This window comes from Scyliorhinus torazame, chromosome 1 (assembly GCF_047496885.1).
Source record: "Scyliorhinus torazame isolate Kashiwa2021f chromosome 1, sScyTor2.1, whole genome shotgun sequence".
NCBI lineage: Eukaryota > Metazoa > Chordata > Chondrichthyes > Carcharhiniformes > Scyliorhinidae > Scyliorhinus > Scyliorhinus torazame.
Window position 1 is genome coordinate 137,232,671 of NC_092707.1, and position 25,500 is coordinate 137,258,170.

The 25,500-nt window shown below is 47.4% G+C and overlaps 1 protein-coding gene across 6 annotated transcripts in view; it reads left to right on the forward strand.

The window, feature by feature from the left end:
* LOC140413213 (nuclear receptor coactivator 7-like) overlaps positions 1–25,500 on the forward strand; it is a 193,891-nt gene that overhangs the window by 109,039 nt on the left and 59,352 nt on the right. For all 6 annotated transcript variants that reach the window (XM_072500890.1, XM_072500887.1, XM_072500886.1 and 3 more), the window contains one exon: positions 16,325–16,493. In XM_072500890.1, coding sequence (XP_072356991.1) covers positions 16,325–16,493 — 169 coding nt within the window. The remainder of the gene's footprint in view (positions 1–16,324; positions 16,494–25,500) is intronic.

Consider the following 25,500-nt stretch of genomic DNA (forward strand, 5'->3'; position numbering starts at 1 on the left):
GAAAAGTATTGTTTCTTATAATAATAAAAATAATCACTTATTGTCACAAGTACGCAATTATTATTATTATTATAAGAAACAATACTTTGCAATATTCTTGCATGCTATACCGACAACGCATACCGTACATAGGGAAGGAAGGTGAGACTGCAGAATGTAATGTTACAGTCATAGCTGGGGTGTAGAGAAAAGATCAATTTAATACGAGGTAGGTCCATTCAAAAGTCTGATTGCAGCAGGGAAGAAGCTCTTCTTGAGTCGGTTGGTAATTCAGCTATGTTCATTGGTTCTTTTGCGTGCCGATGCTGGTACCTTTGACAACTTTCACATTTCTCTCTCATGTCTTGTACAGTCTTGTTTATACCAGGTCAATGCACAGGCCAATACACAGTATCTCTGGCTCTCCGTTTGCACTTCTCAATCCCACAATGACTCTCACAAGTTTGTTTTAGCAAATCACTACATAGCGACTGCGGACTTACAATTCTTTCTTGGTTTAATAGTAGCCCATTTACTACACTTAGCTCAGATCTGATTTCATGATATTTTGTGCATGAACCTTTAGGCCAACCATTGTTCAGGTTTTGTATTACCATCTGCAACACCTCACCTTTTGCTGTCTCTTCGATAATGTGTTTCACTTTGCATCTGATATTGGCAGTGCATCAGTGATCATGTTGATGTGAGCCTGTACATCTGCTCCAGTAGAGGTGATATTGTGTGCTGTTGGAGCTCTGGATAACGCATCTGCAACCACTATATGTTTGCCAGGTGTGTATATCAACTCAAAGTCGTATCTTTGAAGTTTCATCATGAGCCGCTGTGTTCGTGGAGACATTTCACTGGGATTCTTTTTAATGATTGCAACCAATGATCTATGATCCGTCTCAACGGTAAATGTGGGTAGGCCATATGCACATATATATATGGATGGAATTTTTCCAATCCAACTACTGCCCTAGGCATTTTCTTTCCATCTCTGCGCTCAGACTCCGTCATTGGCCGTGAAGCGTATGCCACAGGTTTCCAGTTGTTTCCACCTTCTTGTTGCAACAATACTGCACCTATACCATCTTTTGATGCATCAGTAGATATTTTGGTGTTCCTTACTGGATCAAAAAACGTGGTTGTAAGAGCTTTCTTTAGCTGGAACCACTCCCCCTCATGCTGCTCTGCCTAAGTGAAACCATTCACTTTCCGTTGAATGTCTCTGAGACACACTGTTTAGGCTCAGAGATTGGGAATGACCTTCCCTATGAAGTTGATCATGCTCATTATTCATAGGATTCCTTTTTTATCCGTGGGTCGGGGCATGTTTAGTATGGTATTAATCTTCATTTCATCTGGCACTATTCCACGAACAGAAAGCTTGTCGCCAAGGAATGTAATCTCCCGTACTCCAAACTGACATTTGGCCTTCTTGAGCCTCAGTCCATTCTGTCTGATGCTTTGTAAGACATTCATCAGTCTGTCATTGTGTTTTTCTAAGGTGGAACCCCATACGATGATGTTGTCTGCATAGACCCGGACCCCCACAATGCCCTCAATGATATGTTTCATAGCTCTGTGGAATGTCTTGGGTGCAGATAGAATGCCAAAGGGCATTTGAAGAAAGCAATATCTGCCAAAAGGAGTATCGAATTTGCACTACTTGGTACTTTCTTGATCAAGCTTGAGCTGCCAGAATCCCTGCGATAGAACATAGAACATAGAAAAATACAGCACAGAACAGGCCCTTCAGCCCACGATGTTGTGCCGAACCTTTGTCCTAGATTAATCATAGATTATCATTGAATTTACAGTGCAGAAGGAGGCCATTCGGCCCATTGAGTCTGCACCAGATGCATCGAGTTTGGAAAAATATTTTGCACCAGACATCTCGCTTGTGATCTCTTCCCTCTTTGGAATTTGAGAATGCTCCCTTTTAATGTTTGCGTTCAAATCCTTGGGATCCATACAAATCCTGAGGTCGTTATTCTTCTTTTTCACATAGACCATTGAGTTGACCCAATCTGTAGGCTCTTCTATTTGCCTTATGACTCCAAGTTGTGTCATCCTGTCTAACTCTGCCTTGAGATGGTCACGCAATGGTGCTGGAACTCTACGAGGAGCGTGTATCACCGGTTGAGCATCCTCGTTCAATTGTATTTTATATGTGAAAGGCAGGACACCAAAGCTCTTGAATATTTCCGGAAAAGCCTGTACAATGGACTCCACTGAGCCACCGTGTGTACTTAGTGCACAGTCAGTGCTTTAGACCCTTCACACCAATTCCAGTGTCTCACACGCTTCGTCGCCCAATAATGATTCATGACCTTCAGCAACAATTGAGAACTTCAGCTGGTGCACTTTGTTTTTTACTTGCACGTCTAATTCGCACATACCCAAAGTGTCAATCTTCTTACCATTGTAGCCTTTTAATAAGACCGGCTTATTCGGAATTCTCGGCTTTAGCTGCACGGTCTTAATATTACTTATACTGATTAGTTTACCTTTGCACCAGTATCTAATTTAACAGTAATTAGCAATCGATTGATAATCAAAGCTACAGTTCATTTGTCCCTTGTTACTGCTGCAATATCACTGTCAGCATTCTTTATACTTGTGGGTGCCATTTTATTCGGAATGGCTTCATTTGCTGTATCTACATCCTACACCAGGCCAACAAAAAATGTGTCACTTAAATTAGTGTCATCGATCACATTAATCGACTGACCTGCATTAATTTTCTTATTTGAGAAACTGTGTTTCGCAAAGTGATTCTTCCCTTTGCACTTTGCACAAACGCTGGACGTTGCCTTGTTGGTGCTAATAACCACATCGTTTACATGCAATGACTGTATGTTCAGACCATTTAGAATGGCTGCTGAGACCATCTATGTACATCACAACACCAATAACGGCTGCATCGCTCGCAATATTCGCGCCAAAACTTCCTGGATTAAACATTTTTTTAAAATAAATTTAGAGTACCCAATTCATTTTTTCTAATTAAGGGGCAATTTAGCGTGGCCAATCCACCTAGCCTGCACATCTTTGGGTTGTGGGGGTGAAACCCACGCAAACATGGGGAGAATGTGCAAACTCCACACGGACAGTGACCCAGAGCCGGGATCGAACCTGGCACCTCGGCGCTATGAAGCAGCAGGGCTGATCCACTGCGCCACCATGCTGCCCCTTGCATTAAACATTTAACATGTTGCGCAGCTAGTTCACTACCATGGCAAATTTTTATGGCATCTTTGGAGCTCATTTTCGTAAAAGATGCTATCACACCTGAGTATCATGCAATCCAAAAACAATTTGATCTCTAATTATGGAGGATTTCAGAGTTGCGAAGTTGCACGTCTGCGCTTTCAGCTTAAGGTCAGTACGAAAACTATTGAATGATTCGCCAGTCTTCTGCGTGCGCATTTGAAAAATGAACTTTTAATATGTTTCATTATTCTTCGGTGTGCAGGACTCGTCAAATTTTTTGATCACAGCATCAAATTTCTTACTGTGTTCCTCTTGCTCATATGCAAATGTATTTTATATTTCAATCGTCAGTGGACCTGCTATTGTGAGCAATAGCACAATTTTTCTCTCGCCCGGCTGTGTCTGCAAATCAATAGCTGAGACCTGTGCCAATTTCCATCCACATTACCAGTAAGTTGAAGGTGTTCTGGAGCTTTCAGACTTTCCATTTGAAGAACCACGTTTTTCTTGCAGCCATATTTCTTCTTTGTTTGACGACTGTGCCGTTCAAATCATACCTGGTACCATGTTATGTTTGTGTATAATAAATTAATCAGAGGGATCGCCCTTTCCAGAAGCCCAAGACACGTCTGGATGGCAGCTAGTCTTTGGGGTTTTCTCCCCATGTCTGTGTGGGTCTTACCCCCACAACCCAGAGACGTTCAGGGTAGGTAGATTGGCCATGCTAAGTTGCCCCTTAATTGGGAAAAGAGAATTGGGTGCTCCAAATAAATATTTCAGAAAAAGCTAGTTCTTGGGATCGGGCTTCCTCCAACCATCCTTCCTCTCGGGAGTTCCTACCTCCACCTGCTGTACCGCTGCACGTGTGTGGTGCACACCAGATAGTGCCCCAGGAGCCGCTTCACTATCATGCCTAACCGAGGTGAGTGTCTCTGGAGTGATGGAGGGTGTTGGTGACAGCTGTGACAGAAAGTCAGTGTCGCCCCCAGACTGGTGCTCCGAGGTGTATCAGGCTGTCGTTTGGGGGCTCCCTTCACTATCTGTTGCCGGCACCTCGTTGAAACTCACTTGGGATTGTGGTTGGGGATGGGGAACACCAGAAGGGCCTTCCTCATCACCAGGTGATCCTGCAAGACACAAGAAATGGTGCATGACTGGATTACAGGTTGGGATGGTGATAGTGAGGGGGATGTAGGACGGTGAGGCTTGATGTGGGGCTGGTAAGGGGCTGATGTGTGGGTTGTCTATGCATGACATAGGGACACTGCAACATGCGAGGGCTCACTTGGTTGCCTGAGGGTGCATGGACGGGGGTTGGTCCCAGAGGCATGGTTACACACCCTCTGGCTTGAGGCGGTTGTGCAACGTCTTCCTGAACTTCTGTCTGGTCTTGGCGGTATGGCCCACGAAGCCCACGGCCTCTGCCACCTGCACCTTCTTGTAACCTGGGATGAGTGTGTGTGGGGAGTGGAGTACTAATATGTGGCTGCAGCTTGTCAGTCTCTCAAGTGGCAATCCCCACCCCTGGCTAATCGGACACCGTTTTTCTTTGGAATCAATCAAGTTCTATGTGGCAGTGGTGCTAGCCCATTAACGGATCATAAATTGCTCCGGGACCAGCACCAATTTAGTTGTCATGGAAGTCCACAGATTCAGTCCCGGCCTCAACACTTAGGGTGGAATTCTCAGTTTCTGCCGCTAAATGCCAGCACCGGCGTGAGACCCGTGGTGTTTCACGAGCGGCAAATTGGCGCCAACCCCTCACCGATTCCGGTACTGGTGAGGGGCTAGCATCAGCGCTGTGTGAAACACCTGCAGACCATGCCGAGAATGGCCGGGTCCCAGGCCGCGTTTGCGTACGGCTCACGACCTGCACCGGTTGCGCCATACAACATACCACCGGCCATGCGCGTAACTTAACCCGCAGACCGCGACCCCACAGTCCACCCCCTGGCTACCCGCCACCAGTCACCACAGCCCTAGCAGACAACCCCCCACCTGGCGGCACGGAGCCCTGCCGAGCTTGGCAGCACTGGACACAGACCGCAGCCGGTACGCCAGCTCAGACCACATGTGTCCCGTGCCGTCAGGAACTCGGTCCATCGGAGCATCGCAGTTGGGTGGTCAATTAGGCGCAACGGCATTGCTACTGCGCGGGCACGTGTCACGATGACGCCGGTATGGAGGGCGCATGAATCGCAAATCGGCGTGAAACTGGCGCTGGCCCACATTGCGTCGTTGGCACCGATTCTCCGCCCGATCATGATTTCGCCGTCGGGCAACGGAGAATCCCGCCCACAATGTTTTGGCCTCAACTGCTTACTATGCCAGCAAATTCCACAGGCTTACCACTCTCTGGTTGAAGAAATTTCTCCTCAGTCCTAAAAGGTTTACCCTGTATCCTTAGATAATGACCTATGATTCTGGGCACTCCCACCATCGGAAACATCCTTCCTGCATCTACTCAGTCTAGTCCTCTTAGAATTTTTTAGGTTTCTATGAGATACTCCCTCATTCTTCTAAATTCCTGCGGATATAATTCTAACCGACTCAATCCCTCCTCACATGTTAGTCCAGCCAGAGATCAGTCCATTAAACTTCTCTGCACTCTCTCCACAGCAAGAACATCCTTCTTCAGATAAGGAGGTCAAAACTGCACACAATATTCCAGGTGTGGCTTGACCAGGGCCCTTATAATAGCAGCAAAACATCCCTGCTCCTGTATTTGAATCCTCTCACTTAGAAAGCCAGCATGCCATTTACCTTCTTTAACACCTGCTGCACTTGCATGGTTACCTTCAGTGACTGGTGTACGAGGACACCCAGGTCTCGTTGCACATTCCCCACTCTGAATTGATGGTCCGTCAAATAATAATCTGCCTTCCTGTTTGTGCTACCAAAGTGGATAACCTCATATTTAACCACATTATACTGAATTTGCCCACTCACTTAACTTATCTAAATCACACTGAAGCATCTCTGCATCCTCCTCACAGCTCACCTGCAAATTTGGAGAGAGTATATTTTGTTCCCTCATTTAAATCATTAATATGTATTGTGAATAGCTGGGGTCCCATCACCGATCTCTGCAGTACCCCTCTGGTCACTGCCCGCTATTCAGAAAATGACCCGTTTATTCCTACTCTTTGTTTCCTATCTGCCAATCAGTTTTCAATCCCTCTCAATACACTATACCCAATCCCATATGCTTTAATTTTACACTCTAATCTCTTAGTTAGGTGTTGTTGAAAGCCTTCTGAAAGTCAAAAAAAACACATCCACTGGCTCCCACTCATCAATTCTACTAGCTACATCCTCGAAGAATTCCAGTAGATTTGTCAAGCATGATTTCCCTTTCATAAATCCATGCTGACTGTGTCTGATTCTACCACTATTTTCGAAGTGCTCTGCTATTCAATCTTTGATAATGTACTCTGGAACCTACCCCACTACTGACGTCAGGCATACTGGTCTATAATTCCCTGTTTTATCTTTACCTTCCTTTATAAATAGTGAGGTTACATTCATCACCCTCCAATCTTTTTTAAAAATCTTTTTATTCTCCTCATTTTCATCAAATAAAGCAACAAAAGAAAACAAACAAAATCAAATACAATACCAATCCCGCAAACAGCATCCCATTCAGTATTCAGACCAAAACCTCCCTCCAATACTTTTCCAGCTTTGGATAGGACCAAAACATATGTACATAGTTTGCGGGGCTCACATACATCCTCTACTCCCTCAAAGAGTCGACTCATCATCACCCCGTGAGGTGCACCCTATACACAACCTTTAGCTGCATCAGCTCCAGCCTCGTGCATGAGGTTGAGGCGTTTACCCTCTAGAGCACCTCACACCACAGACCATCTCCCCGAACCAGCCTCCCCGAACAGGCGCCGGAATGTGGCGACTAGGGGCTTTTCACAGTAACTTCATCTGAAGCCTACTTGTGACAATAAGCGATTTTCATTTTCTTTTCTTTTTAAAATATTTTTTATTAAGGTTTTTTAACAACACAATTTTTTCCCCTTACAAACAGTAACACCCCCCCCTCCCCCCCTCCCCCCCGGTACAAAATAACACAAAATCTCCCTGAGCAAGATATATACATGGCAAGATGGTATATTTGCATAGCTTTATACACTGGCTCTTGGCCGCACGTACCGTTTCCCCCCCACTCTCCATGCCATCTCCCGCTCGTCCATCCCCTCAAACAATCTCTCGTCCGTCCCCCCCCAGGGTTGCTGCTGCTGCTGACCGACCTTCTTCTAACGCTCCGCGAGATATTCTAGGAGCGGTTGCCACCGCCTGTAAAACCCCTGTGCAGACCCTCTCAAAGCAAACTTGATTCTCTCCAATTTTATGAATCCCGTCATGTCGTTAATCCAGGCCTCCAGGCTAGGGGGCTTCGCCCCCTTCCACAATAGCAAGACCCTTCGCCGGGCTACTAGGGACGCAAAGGCCAGAACTCCGGCCTCTTTCGCCTCCTGCACTCCCGGCTCATCCACTACTCCAAATATTGCTAGTCCCCAGCTTGGCTTGACCCGGACTTTCACCACCTGGGATATTACTCCCGCCACACCTCTCCAGAACCCCTCCAATGCCGGCATGACCAAAACATATGGACATGGTTCGCCAGGCTCCCTGAACGATTTTCATTTTCATTTCATTCATTTCATTTCATTTCATTTCATTTTCATTTCATTTCATTTTTCTTCTTCTGCCACCCTCCAATCTGCAGGAACTGTTCCACGGTCTGTAAAATCTTGGAAGATGACCATCAGTGCATCACTATTTCTAGAGCCACTTCCTTAAGTACGCTGGGATGTAGATTATCAGGCCCTGGATATTTATCGGTCTTCAATCCCGTCAGTTTTCCCAACATAATTTTTCGACTCATACTTATTTCTTTCATAGAACATAGAACAATACAGCGCAGTACAGGCCCTTCGGCCCACGATGTTGCACCGAAACAAAAGCCATCTAACCTACACTATGCCATTATCATCCATATGTTTATCCAATAAACTTTTAAATGCCCTCAATGTTGGCGAGTTCACTACTGTAGCAGGTAGGGCATTCCACGACCTCACTACTCTTTGCGTAAAGAACCTACCTCTGACCTCTGTCCTATATCTATTACCCCTCAGTTTAAAGTTATGTCCCCTCGTGCCAGCCATATCCATCCGCGGGAGAAGGCTCTCACTGTCCACCCTATCCAACCCCCTGATCATTTTGTATGCCTCTATTAAGTCTCCTCTTAACCTTCTTCTCTCCAACGAAAACAACCTCAAGTCCATCAGCCTTTCCTCATAAGATTTTCCCTCCACACCAGGCAACATCCTGGTAAATCTCCTCTGCACCCGCTCCAAAGCCTCCACGTCCTTCCTATAATGCGGTGACCAGAACTGTACGCAATACTCCAAATGCGGCCGTACCAGAGTTCTGTACAGCTGCAACATGACCTCCCGACTCCGGAACTCAATCCCTCTACCAATAAAGGCCAACACTCCATAGGCCTTCTTCACAACCCTATCAACCTGGGTGGCAACTTTCAGGGATCTATGTACATGGACACCTAGATCCCTCTGCTCATCCACACTTTCAAGAACTTTACCATTAGCCAAATATTCCGCATTCCTGTTATTCCTTCCAAAGTGAATCACCTCACACTTCTCTACATTAAACTCCATTTGCCACCTCTCAGCCCAGCTCTGCAGCTTATCTATATCCCTCTGTAACCTGCTACATCCTTCCACACTATCGACAACACCACCGACTTTAGTATCGTCTGCAAATTTACTCACCCACCCTTCTGCGCCTTCCTCCAGGTCATTGATAAAAATGACAAACAGCAACGGCCCCAGAACAGATCCTTGTGGTACTCCATTTGTGACTGTACTCCATTCTGAACATTTCCCATCAACCACCACCCTCTGTCTTCTTTCAGCTAGCCAATTTCTGATCCACATCTCTAAATCACCCTCAATCCCCAGCCTCCGTATTTTTTGCAATAGCCTACCGTGGGGAACCTTATCAAACGCTTTGCTGAAATCCATATACACCACATCAACTGCTCTACCCTCGTCTACCTGTTCAGTCACCTTCTCAAAGAACTCAATAATGTTTGTGAGGCATGACCTACCCTTCACAAAGCCATGCTGACTATCCCTGATCATATTATTCCTTTCTAGATGATTATAAATCTTGTCTCTTATAATCCCCTCCAAGACTTTACCCACTACAGACGTGAGGCTCACCGGTCGATAGTTGCCGGGGTTGTCTCTGCTCCCCTTTTTGAACAAAGGGACCACATTTGCTGTCCTCTGGCACTATTCCTGTAGCCAATGATGACATAAAAATCAAAGCCAAAGGTCCAGCAATCTCTTCCCTGGCCTCCCATAGAATCCTAGGATAAATCCCATCAGGTCCCGGGGACTTATCTATTTTCAGCCTGTCCAGAATTGCCAACACCTCTTCCCTACGTACCTCAATGCCATCTATTCTATTAGCCTTGGGCTCAGCATTCTCCTCCACAACATTATCTTTTTCCTGAGTGAATACTGACGAAAAATATTCATTTAGTATCTCGCCTATCTCTTCAGACTCCACACACAATTTCCCATCCCTGTCCTTGACTGGTCCTACTCTTTCCCTAGTCATTCGCTTATTCCTGACATACCTATAGAAAGCTTTTGGGTTTTCCTTGATCCTTCCTGCCAAATACTTCTCATGTCCCCTCCTTGCTCGTCTTAGCTCTCTCTTTAGATCCTTCCTCGCTACCTTGTAACTATCCATCGCCCCAACCGAAACTTCACACTTCACCTTCACATAGGCCTCCTTCTTCCTCTTAACAAGAGATTCCACTTCCTTGGTAAACCACGGTTCCCTCGCTCGACGCCTTCCTCCCTGTCTGACCGGTACATACTTATCAAGAACACGCAGTAGCTGATCCTTGAACAAGCCCCACTTATCCAGTGTACCCAACACTTGCAGCCTACTTCTCCACCTTATCCCCCCCAAGTCACGTCTAATGGCATCATAATTGCCCTTCCCCCAGCTATAACTCTTGCCCTGCGGTGTATACTTATCCCTTTCCATCATTAACGTAAACGTCACCGAATTGTGGTCACTGTCCCCAAAGTGCTCTCCTACCTCCAAATCCAACACCTGGCCTGGTTCATTACCCAAAACCAAATCCAACGTGGCCTCGCGTCTTGTTGGCCTGTCAACATATTGTTTCAGGAAACCCTCCTGCATACACTGTACAAAAAACGACCCATCTATTGTAATCGAACTATATCTTTTCCAGTCAATATTTGGAAAGTTAAAGTCTCCCATAATAACTACCCTGTTACTTTCGCTCATATCCAGAATCATCTTCGCCATCCTTTCCTCTACATCCCTAGAACTATTAGGAGGCCTATAAAAAACTCCCAACAGGGTGACCTCTCCTTTCCTGTTTCTAACTTCAGCCCATACTACCTCGGAAGAAGAGTCCCCATCTAGCATCCTCTCCGCCACCGTAATACTGCTCTTGACTAGCAGCGCCACACCTCCCCCTCTTTTGCCTCCTTCTCTGAGCTTACTAAAACACCTAAACCCCGGAACCTGCAACATCCATTCCTGTCCCTGCTCTATCCATGTCTCCGAAATGGCCACAACATCGAAGTCCCAGGTACCAACCCACGCTGCCAGTTCCCCTACCTTGTTTCGTATACTCCTGGCATTGAAGTAGACACACTTCAAACCACCTACCTGAACACTGGTCCCCTCCTGCGACGTCAAATCTGTGCTCCTGACCTCTATACGCTCATTCTCCCTTACCCTAAAACTACAATCCAGGTTCCCATGCCCCTGCTGCATTAGTTTAAACCCCCCCAAAGAGCACTAACAAATCTCTTTCAGTTCCTCCCTCTCACTAAACCTGTGTTCCCCAACATTTCTGGTGTGTTATTTGTATGTTCCTTTGTGGAGACAAAACCAAAGTATTTAGCTGGTCAGCCATTTATTTGTTCGCCATTATAAATTCCCTTGTTTCTGACTGTAAGGGACCTACATTTGACTTCCCAATCTTTTCCTCTTCACATTCCTATGGAAACGTTTACAGTCAGTTTTTATGTTCCCCGCAAGCGCACTCTCATACTCTATTTTCCCCTTCTTAACCAATCCTTGTCCTCCATTGCTGAATTCTAAACTGCTCCCAAACCTGTTCCTGTTGTTTTTCTGTTGTATGCCTCTGAAATGAAATAAAATGAAAATCGCTTATTGTCACAAGTAGGCTTCAAATGAAGTTACTGTGTAAAGCCCCTAGTTGCCTGTTTGGGGAGGCTGGTACAGGAATTGAACCGTGCTGCTGGCCTGCCTTGGTCTGCTTTAAAAGCCAGCTCTTTAGCCCTGTGCTAAACCAGCCCCATCTAATACTATCTCTAATTTCCCTTGTAAGCCATGGTTGGGCCACCGTTCCCATTTTACTTTAGCGCCATCAGGAATAAACAACTGTTATAGTTCACCCATGCGCTTTCTGAATGTTTGCCATTGCCTATCCAGCTTCATCGCTTTGAGTAACATTTCCCCAATCCATCAAAGCCAACTCATGCCTCATACCATCGTAGTTTCCTTTATTAAGATTCAGGATCCCCTGGGGCGGCATGTGGTGCAGTGGTTAGCACTGGGACTGCGGCGCTGAGAACCAGGTTCGAATCCCGGCCCTGGGTCACTGTCCGTGTGGAGTTTGCACATTCTCCCCATGTCTGCCTGGGTTTCACCCCCACAACCCAAAGATGTGCAGGTTAGGTGGATTGGCCACGCTAAATTGCCCCTTAATTGGAAAAAAAATAATTGGATAATCTAAATTAATTTTAAAAAAGAAGAAAAAAAGATTCAGGACCCTATATTTTTTTTTATATATAAATTTAGAGTACCCATTTCATTTTTTTCCAATTGAGGGGCAATTTAGCGTGTTCAATCCACCTACCTTGCACATCTTTGGGTTGTGGGGGCGAAACCCACACAAACACGGGGAGAATGTACAAACTCCACATGGACAGTGACCCAGAGCCGGGATCGAACCTGGGACCTCGGCACCGTAAGGCAGCAGGGCTAACCCACTGCGCCACCATGCTGCCCTGACCTTAGGGTATTAGGGAATGATCCCGGCCAGGTGGTTGAAGTTTCAGTCGGTGATTACTTTGGGAATAGCGATCACAATTCCGTACGTTTTAGAATACTCATGGACAAAGACGAGAGTGGTCCTAAAGGAAGAGTACTAAATTGGGGAACGGCCAAGTCTAACAAAATTCAGCAGGAGTTAGGGAATGTGGATTAGGAGCAGCTGTTTAAGGGTAAATCCACATTTGAAATGTGGGAGTCTTTTAAGGAAAGGTTGATTAGAGTGCAGGACAGACATGTCCCTGTGAAAATGAGGGATAGAAATGGCAAGATTAGGGAACCATGGATGACGGGTGGAATTGTGAGACGAGCTAAGATGAAAAAGGAAGCATACATAAGATCTAGGCGACTTAAAGCTGATGAAGCTTTGGAGGAATATCAGGAAAGTAGGACAAATCTCAAACGCGCAATAAAGAGGGCTAAAAGAAGTCATGAAATATCTTTGGCTAACAGGGTTAAGGAAAATCCCAAAGCCTTTTATTCGTATATAAGGAGCAAGAGGGTAACTAGAGAAAGGATTGGCCCACTCAAAGACAAAAGAGGGAATGTATGCGTGGAGTCAGAGGAAATGGGTGAGATTCTTAATAAGTACTTTGCATCGGTATTCACCAAGGAGAGGGACATGACGGATGTTGAGGCTAGGGATGGATGTTTAAATATTCTAGGTCAAGTCGGCATAAGGAAGGGGGAAGTTTTGGGTATTCCAAAAGGCATTAAGGTGGACAAGTCCCCAGGTCCGGATGTGATCTATTCCAGGTTTCTGAGGGAAGCAAGGGACGAAATAGCTGGGGCCTGAACAGATATCTTTGCAGCATCCTTAAGCACGGGTGAGGTCCCGGAGGACTGGAGAATTGCTAATGTTGTCCCTTTGTTTAAGAAGGGTAGCAGGGATAATCCAGGGAATTATAGACCTGTGAGCTTGATGTCAGTGGTAGGCAAACTGTTGGAGAAGATACTGAGGGATAGGATCTATTCACATTTGGAAGAAAATAGACTTATCAGTGATAGGCAAGCATGGTTTTGTGCAGGGAAGGTCATGTCTTACAAACCTAATAGAATTCTTTAAGGAAGTTAATTGATGAGGGAAGGGGTGTAGATGTCATATACATGGACTTCAGTAAGGCGTTTGATAAAGTTTCCCATGGCAGGTTGATGGAAAAAGTGAAGTCGTATGTGGTTCAGGGTGTACTAGCTAAATGGATAAAGAACTGGCTGGGCAACAGGATACAGAGAGTAGTGGTGGAAGGGAGTGTCTCAAAATGGAGAAAGGTGACTAGTGGTGTTCCACAGGGATCCGTGCTCAGACCACTGTTGTTTGTGATATACATAAATGATCTGGACAAAGGTATAGGTGGTCTGATTAGCAAGTTTGCGGATGATACTAAGTTTGGTGGAGTTGCAGATAGCGAGGAGGACTGTCAGAGAATACAGCAAAATATAGATAGATTGGAGAGTTGGGCAGAGAAATGGCAGATGGAGTTCAATCCAGGCAAATGCGAGGTGATGCATTTTGGAAGATCTAATTCAAGAGCGGACTATACGGTCAATGGAAGAGTCCTGGGGAAAATTGATGTACAGAGAGATCTGGAAGTTCAGGTCCATTGTAGCCTGAAGGTGGCAACGCAGGTCGATAGAGTGGTCAAGATGACATACAGAATGCTTGCCTTCATCGGACGGGGTATTGAGTACAAGAGTCGGCAGGTCATGTTACAGTTGTATAGAACTTTGGTTGGGCCACATTTGGAATACTGCGTGCAGTTCTGGTCGCCACATTACCAGAAGGATGTGGATGCTTTAGAGAGGGTGCAGAGGAGGTTCACCAGGATGTTGCCTGGTATGGAGGGTGCTAGCTATGAAGAAAGATTGAGTAGATTAGGATTGTTTTCGTTGGAAAGACGGAGGTTGAGGGGGGACCTGATTGAGGTCTACAAAATTATGAGAGGTATGGACAGGGTGGATAGCAACAAGCTTTTTCCAAGAGTGGGGGTGTCAATTACAAGGAGGTCAAAATTTCAATGTGAGAGGAGGAAAGTTTAAGGGAAATGTGCGTGGAAAGTTTTTTACGCAGACGGTGGTTGGTGCCTGGAATGCTTTGCCAGCGGAGGTAGAGGCGGGCACGATAGCATCATTTAAGATGCATCTGGACAGATATATGAACAGGCGGGGAACAGAGGGAAGTAGATCCTTGGAAAATAGAAGACAGGTTTAGATAAAGGATCTGGATCGGCGAAGGCTGGGAGGGCTGAAGGGCCTGTTCCTGTGCTGTAATTTTTTTCTTTCTTCTTCTTTCTTTGACCCTAGTTTCTAAATCAAATACGTCACTCTCGAACTTGGTGAAGAATTCTATCATATTATGGTTGCTCATAGAACATAGAATTTACAGTGCAGAAGGAGGCTTTTCGGCCCATTGAGTCTGCATCGGCCCTTGGAAAGAGGACCCCACTTAAGCCACACACCTCCATTCTATCCCGTAACCTTAGTAACCCCACTTAATCTTATTGGACACTAAGGGCAATTTAGCATGGCCAATGCACCTAACCTGCATATCTTTGGACTGTGGGAGGAAACCGGAGCACCTGGAGGAAACCCATGCAGACACGGGGAGAAAGTGCTGACTCCGCACAGGCAGTGACCCAAGCCGGGAATTGAACCTGGGACCCTGGCGCTGTGAAGCAACCGTGATAACCACTGTGCAACCGTGCTGCCCTCACGGGGTCTCGCACAACTGTGTTGCCAATTATTCCTTTCTCTTTACACAATACCCAGTCGAGGTTGGCCTGTTCACTCCTTGGTTCCTCAAAGTATTGGCCCAGAAAACCATCCTATATGCATTCCAGGAATTCCTCCTCTGCAGTATTGGGGCTTATTTTATTTGCCCAATCTATATGCAGGTTAAAGTCACCCATAATTACAGGTCCTTTCTCACTTGCATCTCTAATTTCCTTTTTAAGTGTCATTCCCAACATCAATACTGCAGTTTGGAGGTCTATATACAACCTCCACTAGCGTTTGTTGCCCCTTAGTGTTTCTCAGCTTTACCCATATAGAATCTACATTGTCGGAATATCTTTCCTCGCTATTGCATTAATTTCCTCTTTGACCGTCAATGCAACTCCACCGCCTTTTTCTTTTTTCTGTCCTTCCTAAATAATGAATACTCCTGGATGTTCAATTCCCGTCCTTGGTCACCCTGCAGCCATGTCTCCGTAATCCCTACATTTTACCCTTTTTCATCCATTTGTACGATTAATTCATCCACTTTATTGCAAATGCTCTGCGCGTTAAGGCGCAGAAGCTTAAGACTTGTCTTTTTAACATTACTTGTCCCGTTCCTACTATTTTTCACTGTCACCCTGTTTGATTTTGGCCTTTGATTTCTCTGCCTATCACTTTCCTTATTCTCCTTTCTGTCTTTTGTTCTTGTACTTGATTCTCCCTCCTCTAAATTGATTAATTTGCAGCAGTGGGATTTGAACCCATGCCTCCAGAGTATTAGCCCAGGTCACTAATCCAGTGATATTACTATGCCACCAACACTCAGACAAATTCCAAGATGCCAGATACTGTAATTGTTAAGATATGGGCTGCTTTGGATATGGAAAGCAAAAAGCAAAAGACACACATGTCAAATCGTCAAGGTAGCTTCTGTTTACATGTTATTGCTTGGCCATTTAAGTGAAAAATGTAACCTGCAACATAGGGTAATTCTGATTGTGAGAGTGTGGTGAGTTGATGTTAAAACTATTACTGTAATTTCCTCTATTACTTTCCCCTTGAGCTAGCATTGTGCTTTCGATATAATTAGCATTGTAAGTTTATGCTTGTGTTCAAAACATGTTTGCAAAAGAAACACAATGTGTCAGTGGCCAAGGCACTAAAGTCCATTCCTCTGTAATCAATGCTAAATTATATAAATGAATGAATAATCATAAAATTGGATCTTTCGTTGCAGATCTGTATCATTCAAAAGATGATGAAGACAAATTTCGATTGATGTTTTTGTGCCTAAAGGTCAGACTTCCAAGGAAAGGGACAAATTTGTTTCAGTTTGTTGTGACCAAACCTCAGGATATGAGCCAGGATGAAACTGCAGAATACTGGTTTGCAATGTCGCAGGAAAAGTGAGTTCATAAATAGGAATAGATTTCTCTTAAGGAAGTCAAAAACCTGTTGGTTATGTTCTTCCACACCTAGCTATCAAATGTTAAATAATAGGTTGGTTATGCTGGTTGAATAAAGATAAGAGGCGGGATTCTCTGTCCCGCCAGCCATGTTTTATAGCACGGCGCGCCCCCACTGGCAGCAGGATTCTCCATTCCCGCAGACGGCCAATAGGATTTCCCATTGTAGCCACCCCCACGCCATCGGGAAACAGCGGGTGTGGTTGCGCTGCCAACGGAGCGGAGGATCCCGCCAACGGAATATCCTGCACAAGATATTTCTGGTGAGCCATGCGGTGTGGTCTGCTACTAGAGATGGCAGGAAAGTAGAGTTAAGGCCACAATCAGATCTGCCATGAACTTATTGAATGACGGATCCGGCTCAATGGGCTGAATGACCCCCTCCTGCTTCTATTTCTTATGTTCTATCTGCTGTTTTGATTCATATTCAGTCAGTTGTTGCTTTTTGAATGGTTTTTGCACTCCTGCTGCCGATATTTCTCCCTCCTCCACAGAAATCATTGAATCTTTGTTGAAAAGTATAGGTGCTGCCTGCACTTCACTATCTCAACATATGAGTGTTCTGCATGTGTGACTCTTGGTATTCAGTGTTGGCAGGTTATTTAACCACGGGGATGTCATTACAGTTGAGCACAATCTTTTTCTTATCTACCACGTATATAGCTACAACACAGAACCTTCAGCTGCAGAGTTTCTGGATAATTCTTCCTGCCCTATCGCGAGGATAGTCACTCATGGGACTTTCCTGGTCTGTGTGCCATACTGACGACATAGAAATTTCCCAGGAAATTTCAACTTTCAATGGACAATTACTCTGAGTTAGAATGGGAGACTTTGGATGGTTCTGAGTTACTTAGCCGAACAGTTAAAAGTTAGAAGGATTAAAACCAGTTCTAACTCCAACAAGACCTGACCAAGCCCCCCCCCCCGTACTCCCAGACTAACAGCTCCCCTCCGACCACCTGACTTACCCCACCCACAACTATGCCATCAACTGCTCCCAAAACCTGCAACTACTTACACCCCCCCCCCCACTGAAACCCTCAGCCACCTGTTGCTTTGCCCGTTCTTACCTCATCTGACACACCTAACTTCTTTCCGAAGCTTATCACAGTGGCTTTGATACATTAAACCTCTGGAATATGGCAGTCATAGTTGTAAAAGGGGGGGCATGGTTTGGCTTCTCCCGACGCTCCTACACTACAAAGGAAGGACTCCAGGAGCAAGTATGCTCCACATTTCTCAGGAGGCCTGCTGTAAGAAATGCGGAACACTGACATCTGACAGTGATTACCACTCCTCAGAAGATTCGGTCCATGTTTTTGTGATTGAAAGTAGTGCAAGTATTTAACCTCTGGTACCCGGATTCAAGCCCATCCTGGAATGATTAGGTAAATGTCTGGTGGGTGGCTGTTAACCCAGTTCCTGTAAGTGGGGCCCATAATCACAAAGCATGACAATGCCAAAGTGGAAGTTTCACTCAGATCCCAGCCCATTACAACCTGCCTCATTTTCACGATTTCAATGGAGTGAAAATCAAACACGTTTAACAACTTCCGCCTATTTCAGTTTCCCAGGGAAAGGAGATTGAGGAATAAAATATTTTTCTTTTTTAAACTTATGTTGCAGAGCACTGCTCGAGCTTGATGTAGTCATTTTGATATTGCAAAACAAATAGTTATTATCATAAAAATGTTAAACTTGCACAATGAACATTTATCTTTCTAAAGCAGTGACCAAGGACATATGTATCAGAAAAGCTCAGTGGATAAGTTTGTTAGCTGACTTGCCTCCAGTAGATCAAAGTTTACCTTTGTTACCTTGCTGCTGCCTTTATTTTCTTAGCCGTAAATGTGGCCAATTGAACAATGCCAAGAAAACCTTATAAAACACTATTTTCTCCCCTCCAAACACTCACACTTCATCCAAATGACCTATCTTCAGGGGTGACCCTAGTCAGTGAGCATAGTGACAACCCTGGGAAACGTTTTGCTTCCCACAGGGAAACCAGTTGTCGCACTCAAATCTCTGTCTCAGCTGTGATCAGTGTGATGAATGGAGGAATTTCATGTGGACGTGATCTATGTGAATGAGAACAGAGTCGCGTAGCCCACACGATAAGCCGGGTGTTTCCTGGTGCTCGGCAGAAGCGGGAGGCATGACACTAGGTAAGGTTAGGGGGAGGGTGGGGAGAGGCAGAGGAGGAAGCCTTCAGGGGCGTGAGGGGGAGAGGAGTGGGGAACAGAGGGGATAGACTGGCCCGGGGGGGGAAGAGGGTAGAACATTGGTTCCAACAGGTCACACATGGCGACAGCTGGAGCAAAGGAATAAATGACGACCATCTTGGATTGTCCCCAAACAAAGGGAAACCCCGGAGTGCAGGGGTGCATCCACACGGAGAAAATGGCTCCAGTGGCCATCTTGAATGGTCCCCAAGCAAAGAGAAACCCCGGAGTGCAGGGGCACATCCACATGGTGAGTATGGCTGACCCCGCAGAAACCCTCCATTAGGATAATCACCTGGAATGTCAGGGGATTTAACGGCCCAGTGAAAAGATCCAGAGTCTTCACCCACCTGGAAAGTATGTGGGCCAATATAGTCTTCCACCAAAAGATGCACCTGAGTGAGCTTTTGCCCCCAACCAGTTTACCCAGCATCTGGGCTACGTACTAAGTCAGGTTCCTGCACTCAGCGCCCTCTGGCAGCCCCATGATCCTGAGGTTCTGGCGACACGACATGTTCTCTTGGTCCTCCACCTTTCCCTTGAGCACTCCCTGAGCTGCCACCAACATTGCAGCCTCTGCTTCTAGCGACCCGACTGAGGGTAAGATAAAGCTAGGTAGGACAATCTTCTGGTGGTGGCGGCTATGAAGGAGTAAGTCGCACATTTGGTGGCTCCCGCTCTGGTCGGACTTTTGGACCTTTTCCCCCGATTTTCTACCGGACTTGAATTGTAAAACTGATGACAGAGGCAGTTGTGTACTGAATTCCCACATCGGTGCATGGAGAGAAGGACTAGAAGTGCTCGTAAAGGCAGAAACAGAAAGACAGAGAAGGCTTGGGCTGAAGTTGCAGCAGGAGACAGCATGGCAGAGGACCGGACCTCTGGTTTGTCGACCCAGCGGTCAACGGACCAGCTGATGCAAGTTATCAGGAAGGCTTTCCTAAGCAGAAACAGGACTGCTTGGACCCGATAAAAGAGTCAATTGAGCGGCTGGAGCTTAGATTGGACGCACAAGATCGGGCGATCCAGAAGGTAGAGAAGGCGCTGGCTGAGCAGGAGGAACATCAAACTGCGGTGGAGTTGGAGGTGGGGATGCTGAGAGACCAGCAGAAGAAGCTCCTGGAGAAGGTGGAGGACCTCAAGAATCGTTGGGCTCCCGGCGGGGTCCGAAGGAGCGGATGCTGGGGCATACATCACAGACATGTTTGAGAAGCTGCTGGGGAATGGGGCATTCTCCCGGCCCTTGGAGGTGGACAGGACTCACAGAGCACTCGCAAGGAAGCCGCGAATGGGAGACCCCCCCGAGAGCAATGGTGGTGAGATTCCACAGGTACTTGGATAAGGAGCGCATTCGACAGTGGGCCAAGCAGACACGGAGCTGTAAGTGGGACAACAGTATCCTGCGGGTTTACCAAGACCTGAGTGTGGAGGTGGCCAGGAGAATAGCAGGCTTCAACCAGATTAGGTAGATCCTATTTAAGAAAAAGGTGAAGTTCGGACTGTTGTATCCGGCCCGTCTCTGGGTCACGCACGAGGAACAGCACTTTTATTTCGAGTCGGCTGGGGACTTCACGAAAAGGAAAGGATTGGCAGTGGACTGAGAACTTTTGAACTTTGCTGCAACGTTCTTGTTTATTTTTTGATTTTCTGTTCTTTTTTTAAAAGGTTTCTCGTTTTTCGTTTTGTGGAAGCTGGCTGTAATGCCTATTGCATTGATTTGGGATCAGTGGTAGAGCTGAGTGAGTTAAGGTTTTCATTTGCACTGTTGGGGGATGGAGGTGTGCTTGTTTAGATCTTGGTGTTTTTCTGTCGGGCAATTGTGTGGGGATTGTTTGATGTTGGAGTTTGTTTGTATGAGCGGGTGGGGAGGGAACAATAGGTGGGAGACTATTGGGCGGCAGGGATGGGGGCCACCAAGCTAGCTGGGCGGGATAGCTCACGGAAGCGCAGTGGGGGGGGTGCATATGTTTGGTTTATTAAAGGGGTTGGGTTACAGAGTGTTGTTACTAGGGGGGTAAATGTTCTGCTGACGAGGGAGGGACTTGGGCTAAGGGACAGAGAGGAGGTTGGGGGTGGAGACTGCCTGGGAGTGGACTGGTGGAGGTGCGGAGCATGGGCTGGAGGCGGGTCCAAAAAAGGGGATGGCTGATCGGCGAAGGGGGGGGGGGGCAATGAGCCCCCGAACTAGGCTGATCACCTGGCATGTTCGAGGGTTAAATGGGCCGGTCAAGAGGGCACGTGTGTTCGCGCATCTTAGGGGACTGAAGGCGGACGTGGAAATGTTGCAGGAGACACACCTTAGAGTACCTGACCAGATTAAATTGAGGAAAGGCTGGGTCAGTCAGGTCTTTCACTCGGGACTAGACTCAAAAACTAGACTAGAGGGGTCGCGATCCTGATCAATAAGCGGGTGGTGTTTGAGGCGGGTAGAATAGTCTTGGATGTGGGAGGTCGGTACATTATGGTCAGTGGGAAACTGGAGGGGGGCAGGTGGTATTAGTAAATGTGTATGCGCCAAATTGGGATGATGTGAAGTTTATAAAGAGGATGCTGGAGAAGATACCGGACCTGGACTCGCACAAGTTGATCATGGGAGGGGACTTCAACACAGTTATGGACCCTGGCTTGGACCGGTCAGCTCGAAAACAGGCAGTGTGCCAGCAACGGCAAAGGAACTAAGAGGGTTCATGGAGCAGATGGGGGGGGTGGATCCATGAAGATTTTGGCAGCCGAGGGTGAAAGAGTTCTCCTCACACGCGCATAAAGTGTACTCCCGGATTGATTTCTTTATTTTGAGCAGAGCCTTACTGGCAGGGGTGGTGGACACGGGGGACACGGCGATCACATTCTCAGAACATGCTCCGCACTGGGTTGACCTGCAGGTTAGTAAAGACAATAACCAGCGCTCGCACTGGAGGTTAGATGTGGGACTTTGGGCTGACAAAGGGGTGTGCGAGCGGCTGAGGAAATGTATTCAGAACTACCTGCAGGTCAACGACACGGGAAATTTCAGCAGGTGGTCTGGGAAGCACTAAAAGAGGTGGTCAGAGGGGAGCCGATCTCGATACGGGCCAATAGGGAGAAGGTGGATAGGGCAGAGACGGACCGACTGGTGAAGGAGATACTACAGATCGATAGGAGGTATGCGGAGACCCCAGAGGCAGGGCTTTTAAGGGAACGGCGGAGGCTACAGGTGGAGTTCGGTTTGTTAACCACAGGGAGGGCGGTGGAGCAGCTGAGAGAGGCGAGGGGGGCGATTTATGAGCATGGAAAGAAGGCCAGCAGAATGCCTGCACAGCAGCTTAGAAGGAGGGAGGCAGCCAGGGAGATAGGGAAAGTAAATGACGGAGATGGGAACCTGGTTGGTGATTCAGCAGGGGTGAATAAGGCGTGTAGGCATTTCTACAGTAGGCTGTACAGGTCGGAACCCCCTACGGGGCCGGAGAGGATGAGGCACTTCTTGGAGGGGCTGAATTTTCCAAAGGTGGACGGGGAGCTAGTAGTAGGGCTGGGGGCCCGGATCGGGTTGGAAGAGATAGTGGAGGGTCTGAAGGCCATGCAGTCGAGTAAAGCTCCAGGGCCGGAGAGGTACCCAGTGGAGTTTTATGAAAAGTTCTCTGGGATATTGGGGCCGGTGTTGATGAGGATGTTCAATGAGGCAAGGGAAAGAGGGGTGCTGCCCCTGACGATGTCACACGCCACGATTTTGCTGATTCTGAAGCGGGACAAGAACCCGGAGCTGTGTGGGTCTACAGGCCGATATTCCTGTTGAATGTGGATGCTAAATTGCTGGCCAAAACTTTGTCCTCCAGGATTGAGGATTGGGTTCCGGACGTTATTGGGGAGGACCAGACGGGGTTTTTGAGGGTAGGCAGTTGGTGGCCAATGTAAGAAGGTTGTTAACGTGGTCATGATGCCCTCGGAAGGTAGGAAGGTGGAGGTAGTGATCGCAATGGATGTAGAAAAGGCTTTTGATCGGGTAGAATGGGATTATCTGTGGGAGGTACTGGGACGGTTCGGATTTGTGCGGGGCTTTATTGACTGGATCAGGTTGCTGTATCAGGCTCCTGTGGCAAGCGTACGGACGAATAGGACAACATCGGACTATTTTAGACTGCACTGGGGGACAAGACAGGGATGCCCCCTCTCCCCACTGTTATTCGCGCTAGCTTTAGAGCCGTTGGCAATTGCACTGAGAGCCTCAAGGGGCTGGAAGGGGCTGGTCCGGGGGATGTGGACCACAGAGTCTCACTCTATGCAGACGACCTGCTTCTGTACGTATCGGACCCAATAGAAGGGATGGAAGAAATCATGAGGATTCTAGGTGAATTTGGCCGGTTTTCGGGGTATAAGCTAAATATGGGGAAAAGTGAGATGTTTGCGATCCAGGCGTGGGAACAGGAGAGGCGATTGGGGGAGCTGCCGTTTAGATTAGTAGGGGGAAGCTTTAGGTATCTAGGCATTCAAGTGGCGCGGGAATGGGACCGGCTGCATAAATTAAATCTGGCCCGACCTGGCGACCAAATGAAGGACGATTTTCGGAGATGAGACTCGCTTCCGTTGTCACTGGCTGGGAGGGTGCAGACGGTGATGATGACGGTCCTCCCGAGATTCATATTTGTATTTCAGTGTCTCCGCATCTTTATTCCGCGGTCCTTTTTTAAACAGGTCAACAAAGTGATCACTGGCTTTGTTTGGGTGGGCAAGACCCCGCGAGTAAGGAAGGTAATGCTTGAGCGGAGTCGGGGAGAGGGCGGGCTGGCGCTGCCACATTTTAGTAACTATTACTGGGCGGCGAATATAGCCATGATCAGGAAGTGGGTCATGGGGGAGGGGTTGGCATGGGAGCGTATAGAGGCGGCTTCATGCAAGGGTACCAGTCTGGGGGTGTTGGTAACTGCGCCTCTGCCATTCCCGCCGGCACGGTACTCCACCAGCCCCGTGGTGGTGGCGTCCCTGAGAGTCTGGGGGCAATGGAGGAGTCATGTGGGAGCAGATGGAGCATCGGTCTGGTCCCCAATCTGTAATAATCACCAGTTTGCCCCGGGAAGTATGGATGGGGGGTTCCGGATATGGCGGAGAGCAGGGATTGAGAAGATGGGGGATATCTTTATAGAGGGGAGCTTTCCGAGTATGAGGGCGCTGGAGGAGAAGTTTGGGTTGGCGAGGGGAAACAAATTCAGGCATCTGCAGGTGCGGGACTTCCTACGTAAACAGGTGTCAACCTTCCCGCTCCTACCACCAAGGGGGATTCAGGACAGGGTAGTTTCCAGAGGGTGGGTAGGAGAGGGGAGCGTTTCTGACATTTACAAGGAACTTATGGGGTCAGAGGAGACTCAGACCGAGGAGCTGAAGCGCAAGTGGGAGGAGGAGCTGGGAGAAGAGATAGAGGATGGTCTATGGGCGGACGCGTTGAGTAGAGTCAACGCGTCCGCAACATGTGCCAGGCTCAGCCTGATACAATTCAAGGTCGTTCATCGGGCTCACATGACAGTGGCCCGGATGAGCAGATTCTTTGGGGTGGAAGACAGGTGTGCAAAACGTGCGGGAGGACCAGTGAACCATGTCCACATGTTCTGGACATGTCCGAAGCTTAGGGGATTTTGGCAGGGGTTTGCAGATGTCATGTCCACAGTGTTAAAAACAAAGGTGACGCTGAGTCCAGAGGTGGCGATTTTCGGGGTGTCAGTAGACCCAGGAATCCAGGAGGAGAAAGAAGCAGACGTTCTAGCCTTTGCTTCCTTGGTAGCCCGGAGACGGATACTATTAGCTTGGAGGGACTCAAAGCCCCCGAAGTCGGAGACCAAGTTCGCCATGAGAGGGTCACTGTTAGGGTTCGCCCGGAGGTGGCAACCTTTTGTCAACTTCTTCGTGGAAAATTAATCGTCAGCAGAAGGGGTGGGGTTAGTTTAACTTAAAGTAGGGGGTTAATAAAGGTGGGACCTGTAAGGAAGGGAGACGACTTTTGCACTGTGACTCCCTCTGACTCATCATGTGGGCTGGGGGGAGGGGCTTCAAGTATGTACAGTACCCACGGATGGGCAGATCCAGCCCCAAATCAGAGAAACAATTGGCCATGGCAAGAGAACTGAGTGCCTTTATGGAGCAGATGTGGGTGGTGAACCCATGGAGGTCAAACACCCTCGGGAGGAGTTCTCCTTCTACTCCCAGGTCCTCAGAGTCTACACACAGAGTTCACAGAGTCTACAAGGCAAATCTGAGCCTTCAACATGTCTTGATGATGACAAACACCTCGCCAGGGCCATCCCCACACCACTACTTGCCTTCAAACAACCACCTAGCTCAAACAGCCCATTGTTTCCAGCAAACTACCCAGCCTTCAGGAGAACAGTGACCACACAACTCTGTGAAGACAACCTCTGCAAGACATGGCAGATCATCGACATGGATACTACCATCACACGTGAGAAAACCATCCAACAGGTACACGGTACATACTCATGCGACTCGGCCAACGTTGTCTACCTCATACACTGTAAGAAAGGTTGTCCCGAGGCATGGTACATTGACGAGACCATGCAGATGCTACGACAATGGATGAACGGACACCGTGCAACAATTGCCAGGCAGGGAAGTTCCATTACAGTCAGGAAACACTTCAGCAGTCAAGGTCATTCAGCCTCCGATCTTCGGGTAATCATTCTCCAAGGCCGCCTTCAAGACACACAACAACGCAGAATCTCCGAGCAAAAACTGGTAGC